Source organism: Mangifera indica, unplaced genomic scaffold (genome assembly GCF_011075055.1).
Source record: "Mangifera indica cultivar Alphonso unplaced genomic scaffold, CATAS_Mindica_2.1 Un_0007, whole genome shotgun sequence".
Classification (NCBI taxonomy): domain Eukaryota; kingdom Viridiplantae; phylum Streptophyta; class Magnoliopsida; order Sapindales; family Anacardiaceae; genus Mangifera; species Mangifera indica.
Genome location: NW_025401099.1, coordinates 368,416 through 374,766, shown reverse-complemented (window position 1 = coordinate 374,766; position 6,351 = coordinate 368,416). Strand labels below are relative to the sequence as shown.

Here is a 6,351-nt window from a genome sequence, read left to right as displayed (position 1 = left end):
GTTCCAACCAAATGCCCCCTATATGTCTTGTTCATATTTCTATCTCTAGGATACTTTTCAAAACATCAATGAGTCTTAACTCTTATTCAAAACTCATAAAATTTTATTTTTGTATGACTTGAACATAACCAAGTAACAAATGTACATATTTCCTCTATATATGACTGTGCACTCAATCATATATGGGCATACCTCATTGAAGAGCATGTACGTTCATGTCTAATGTTTCATGGGTGTACATGCATATATATGTTGTAATTTAGCAAATAATCTTGTATATATATTTTTTGAGATAATATCTAAAAGGGTCTATAAATAGAATTCAAAATAAATTATGAAATAATTTAATTTATTAAAATATTCTAAAACAAATTATTATATAGAATTCATAAATTGAATAAAAAAAATTAAATTACCTGATTTTTTACACCCTTAATTTTTATTTCACCCTAAATAAATTTAGAAAATAAAAAATAAATGTTGATGATAGTTAATATAAAATTTGTTTCTATTATATTTAATCAAAATTAATATAAATGAGATAAAAAAATTCTTAATAAAATTTTGTGGGTAAAGTGTTATTTAACTTATGAGTTTTTCTAATAATTTTATTAAAAAAAATTATATATAGTTTTATGTTTAATTTAATAGATGGGCGGAGAAATTACTTTTTCAAACTTAGAGGTATGAATAATTATTTTATTAAAGCTTGGGTTGGCTTGGTATTTTTAAAAAAATTGTGAATAATTAATATTGAAACTTTTGAAATACGAATTTGGCATTGGTTTATTTATCTCCGTAGATCCAATAATTACATACTAAGTCATAAATTAATCATTCCTAAAATCCAAAATAAAATTGAAGATACCGAAAGTTCGTAGTTTCATTTCAGGTTTGCGTGCAAGAAAAAACAATTCAAGTTTGCGTACAAGAAAAAAATAATAATAATAATAAAAAAAATTAAATTTCTATAAATAGAAAAAACATGTCATGACTATTGATGCCCAAAACAGTTCAATGGAAAGCGTTAAAATCACCAAAAAGCACCATAACCACCTTAACAACCCATTTCCTGCACATCCAAAATGTGTCCCTTTGATCCACGGAAATCTCCTTTTCAATTCCCATTCAGTTCCTTCTCAAAAGATTTTCTCAATTGGTAAGGATTTTCAGCTTCTTTGGACTTCCAAAAATGGAGGATCTTTGTCCATTTTTCATAATTCTCATCTTACCAAACCCATGTGGTCCACCATCCCCGGACGACCCTTCGTCTCTGCTGCCCTGGCCGAGACTGAGGTTAATGAAAGCAGGGGATCTTTTCTTATCAAGGATACACATCTTCATTTGCTTTGCGTCCATCAAAGTATTGAAGATATCAGAATCATTGATGATGTTAAGTTTCCTAGTTTGGTTATAAGCGGATGGATTTTCAGTAAGAAGACGAAGAAGAGGCCAAGTTCAAGTGGTGCAAGATATTTCATAGTGTTTGATCAGAAAAGCAGTAATCAAGTTGGGTTTCAATTGAAGCTTGGAGGAGCAAACTTTCAGGTTAACACAAGAAGAAAGCGGCGAAGAAAGAGAAAGTTGGGATGGCGGTGGTCGCTTACAGGGGAAAGATCAAGAGGGTTTGCAGCAATTTTGTCATCAGTGACAGAGGAGGAAACGGAAATGTCAATGTCTCGGGAATTCAACAGGTTGTGTTTTATTTATTCAAGTGAAAGTAATGAAAGATTTTATGGCTTTGGAGAGCAGTTTTCTCATATGGATTTCAAGGGGAAAAGGGTTCCTATTTTTGTTCAAGAGCAAGGCATCGGAAGAGGTGATCAACCAATTACTTTTGCTGCTAATTTGGTTAGCTACAGGTGAGGTAACAACATTTCCTACAAAACCTCCTGTATTATATTACTTTTTATTTATTGATTCTTCTTGCAGGGCTGGGGGTGATTGGAGTACGACTTATGCTCCATCTCCATTCTATATTACTTCCAAGATGAGATCTGTTTACCTTGAAGGTTATGATTATTCTATATTTGATCTCACTACTCCAGATAGAGTTCGAATACAGGTATAGCTGTAGATATAATTTCTAGATTTCTAATATCATCTCCAGGCACAAGTAATTGAACTCATCCTCATCATTACATTGATTTTCACTACAACGGAATTTCAGTTATAGCACTAATGCAGATTGCTAAGAGATATTGCGTTGGGACATTTTATACAAGAATTTCTATACATTGTAACTGATTAAAAAGTTGAATAATTCTTTTGGCACATCCATAGTTCAAACTCGCAGTTTCCAACTTTCTTTGTCTTGGGGCTTGCAGATACATGGCAATTCACTTCAAGGAAGGATTTTATATGGAAACACACCTTCTGAGCTTATTGAATGCTTCACAGAAACAATTGGAAGACCTCCTGAACTTCCTGAGTGGATCATATCTGGGGCTGTTGCGGGAATGCAGGGTGGTACAGATGCTGTACTACATGTTTGGGATGCACTTAGGACTCATGAAGTTCCAGTTTCCGCATTTTGGTTGCAGGTTGTTCATGCCACTACACAAAACAAAGAGACATTAAAATCCTAATAAGATTTGAAATATTGACAGTTAGTCAACTTTGAGGTGCATAGGTTTTGCTAAGTTTTTTAAAATTTTTAGTAGTATAATAGAAAGCTTAATGAGTTGAAAATTAGGATTCTTGATTTCTAATGCCAAAAGGCGATCAGATAAACTTCAAAGTTGAAATCACTTCCTCGAATCAGATCTGATAGAATAAACACTCAGCATTCGTCAGTATTATTCCAGGCCTCATATTTCACTGTGCAAAAATTGTTCAGGATTGGGTAGGTCAGCGGAGCACATTAATTGGATCACAGTTATGGTGGAACTGGGAAGTGGATACAAAAAGATATCAGGGATGGCAACAACTTATCAAAGATCTTAGTGCTCAGCATATCAAAGTTATGACTTACTGCAATCCTTGTTTGGCTCCGGTATGTATTTTTCCAATTTAAGAGTCAAAGAACTACATGGACTCTTTCATAACAATATATTTGATTTGATTGGCAACAGATTTGGAATTTCCAGCTCTTTTTGAACCTTTATATGCCTTCATAGGTTGATGAAAAACCAAATAAGAGGAGAAACCTTTTCGATGAGGCCAAAAAATTAGGCATCTTGGTGAAAGATAAGCATGGGGAACCATACATGGTTCCAAATACAGCTTTTGATGTCGGAATGTTGGATTTGACACATCCGGATACTGCTAGTTGGTTCAAGCATATTTTACAAGAAATGGTAGATGATGGAGTCAGAGGGTGGATGGCTGATTTTGGTGAAGGCCTACCAATAGACGCCACCCTATATTCAGGTTTTAAACACTTCAATTTTTTTTTTTTTTAATGACCTTTGAGAGTCTGAGAAGCTGTTCTTATGCCAATACATGATGAATGACACAACTTAACTAAATATTTTAAGAAAATGACTGACCATACAAGAAACATGCTACTGTAAGATATTGTTTTATTTATTTATATAAAGCAAATCCAATTATACGAACGAGTTATGTGCTTTTACCATAAGACCCCTGGGTGAAATTGGCTCGAAAGCCTAAGCTTAAAGGAAATTTTATTGACAAGAAAACTCAATTTTGATACTCAGTAACCGAAAACTCGAAAGAACGACAAAATGACTTGTAAGAATTAATTTTTTAGCAAATGATAGGTCCCGTTTTTATTTAACAGAAAAAAATAATAAAAAACGGTACAGGTCATTACAAACTTCCTCCCCTATTGGGAAAGAGGATTAGGCGGTTGTTACTTATTAATATCTATTCCCTGAGCTTTATAGATGGTAGATAGGATTTGAATGTCTTAAATTTTACATGCTTTTTTCGCTGGGATGAACTAAAAATTAGAGAGAAAGAGCTGATGAGGGATAGGTAAAATATAAGAGAAAGAAAAGTTTCTCTCTATTTCTTCATGTGTTGAAGAGCAGGAAGGAAGAAGAGACAAATGAATGGGTAAATCATAAAATGTTGTTCTTCAAGTCACAGTCAATAATGCCTGCTTTAGTCCATCAACTCCCTGGCCTCTGTTGATCCTTCAACTTCACCCACCTACCAATCACAAAAGGCAGGAACTTTGCATTTATAATTTATATACTTGTGAGCACTTAAGACATCACACTACAAACTAGTCTTAAGTGCTCACAAGTATATAAGTTATAAATGCACAAAGTACGGTTTTCAGTCATCACCGCATTTCAAACTAGTGTCGCCACATTTACTGCTGGCTTAAGTGAGTGTTTCAATCAGCATCTTAGAAAACTAGTAAAATTTTAATGAATATCGTTTATATACAGCACAACTTGGCCCTTTCCGCGAAATATATAGTAATTTTTCCCCAAACATTTTTATGACTATTCGCTTTCCTTCGAACTAACTTCCCTTCTCTTCCTCCCAAACACCAAATAAAATTAGAAAATAATGATATGACAATGTCAATGAGTATATTCTACTCCTACTAGGTTTATTTTCCAGTAATTATTATTAGTGTTTTCTTTTTGCAATGGTAGAACATAATTTAATTAGTTTGAAGTTACTGTCTCAGGTGAAGATCCTATTTCAGCCCATAACAGATACCCAGAACTTTGGGCCCAAATGAATCGAGAATTCGTGGAAGAATGGAAAGGTAAGTGTCTAGGAAAAGGAAGAGCAGAGTCAGAAGAAGGTTTGGTGTTCTTTATGAGGGCTGGTTTCAGAGAGAGTCCAAAATGGGGGATGCTATTTTGGGAAGGAGACCAAATGGTAAGTTGGCAAGCTAATGATGGGATAAAGAGTGCTGTAATTGGCCTGCTAAGCAGTGGACTGTCAGGGTATGCATTTAACCACAGTGATATTGGAGGATATTGTGCAGTAAACTTACCTCTAATTAAATATCGAAGAAGTGAAGAGCTGTTGTTGCGATGGATGGAGCTAAATGCTTTCACAACTATTTTCCGAACCCACGAGGTAGCAAGAAATTAATATAAATGAATAAACAAAATAGGCTATATTTTCCTTTCATTTCATCAATTACTGACTGCAATCTATCTGTCCTCTCCACACACAGGGAAATAAACCATCATGCAATACCCAGTTCTACTCAAACCATCAAACATTATCACATTTTGCCCGCTTTGCTAAAGTGTACAAAGCTTGGAAGTTCTACAGAATCCAACTTGTAAAGGTGAAACTTGTAAAGATATATGAAATGCCCAAAATTAGTGTTTTCAACAGAAAATCTAACAAAACAAATCTGTAACTCCCAGGAAGCAGCTGAAAAAGGCCTGCCTGTTTGCCGTCATCTATTTCTCCATTACCCAGATGATGAGAGGGTGCAAAGGTTGAGTTACCATCAGTTTTTGGTGGGTACAGAGATCCTAGTGGTGCCTACACTCGACAAAGGAAAGAAAAAAGTGAGAGCATATTTTCCAGTTGGAGAAAGCAGGCCTTGGCAACACGTTTGGACAGGAAAAATATTTACAAGACACGGTTGTGATGCTTGGGTAGCAGCTCCTATTGGCTATCCGGCGGTCTTTGTTAAGGCTGGTTCCTTAGTAGGAGAAACTTTTTTGAAGAACCTCATAAATTATGAAATTCTTTGACAAGACCCGCAAAATTCTTTAGATTTACAGGTTGAATTTGATTATTGTTTTGGTAATTTAGTTGTGAATATTGTTGGAATTGAATACAGTGGAATGCATTTGCTTGAGATTGAATCAATTTTTAGGCAAACTGTAGACTAGATTTCCATAGTTTGCATGCGTTACCCAATTTGCGTAACGTACACAAACTAAGGATAATTACAAAAAAAAAAAAAAAAATCTAAAGCCAACACCTTATTCTACAAAACCTAAAGCCATAAACACTATTTTACAAGACCCTAAATGATAGGTTCTAGTTGGAGCCAAGTAATATATCTTAAAATCTACAATATTCTCTTAGGATGAGAACGAACCACATAATTTTGGATAAAGATATGATTCTTTTTTATTGAAATTTGAAGAACTTACATATTTAAAATTTAACTACTACTCCTAAACTCACGACCACTCTTACTAAAACAAAGATTTAATTAGTGACTAACAAACCCATAAATAAACTAATCATTATCCACAATGAAAGACTAATTCTACTACAGGACCTATTCTCATGCATGTTATAGATGTTAGCTTGGACCACTTTTTGATAGCACATCCTTGATATTCTCATGCACTCCCTTATGTGACGAAACATGACATTACATTCTCAATCTCCTCATGCAATCCCCCACATGACCATGCCTATCTACCCTTCTTACATATATTT

At 34.3% G+C, this 6,351-nt stretch overlaps 1 protein-coding gene across 1 annotated transcript; it reads left to right on the top strand.

The window, feature by feature from the left end:
- Positions 1–1,017: 1,017 nt before the first annotated feature.
- LOC123205466 (sulfoquinovosidase-like) lies at positions 1,018–5,755 on the top strand. The gene is made up of 8 exons (XM_044622412.1): positions 1,018–1,862; positions 1,933–2,065; positions 2,328–2,543; positions 2,840–2,995; positions 3,120–3,372; positions 4,613–5,013; positions 5,114–5,230; positions 5,313–5,755. The coding sequence occupies exons 1-8, from the start codon at positions 1,018–1,020 to the stop codon at positions 5,646–5,648; spliced, it is 2,457 nt and encodes an 818-aa protein (XP_044478347.1). The 3' UTR covers positions 5,649–5,755.
- The last annotated feature ends 596 nt before the right edge of the window (positions 5,756–6,351 follow it).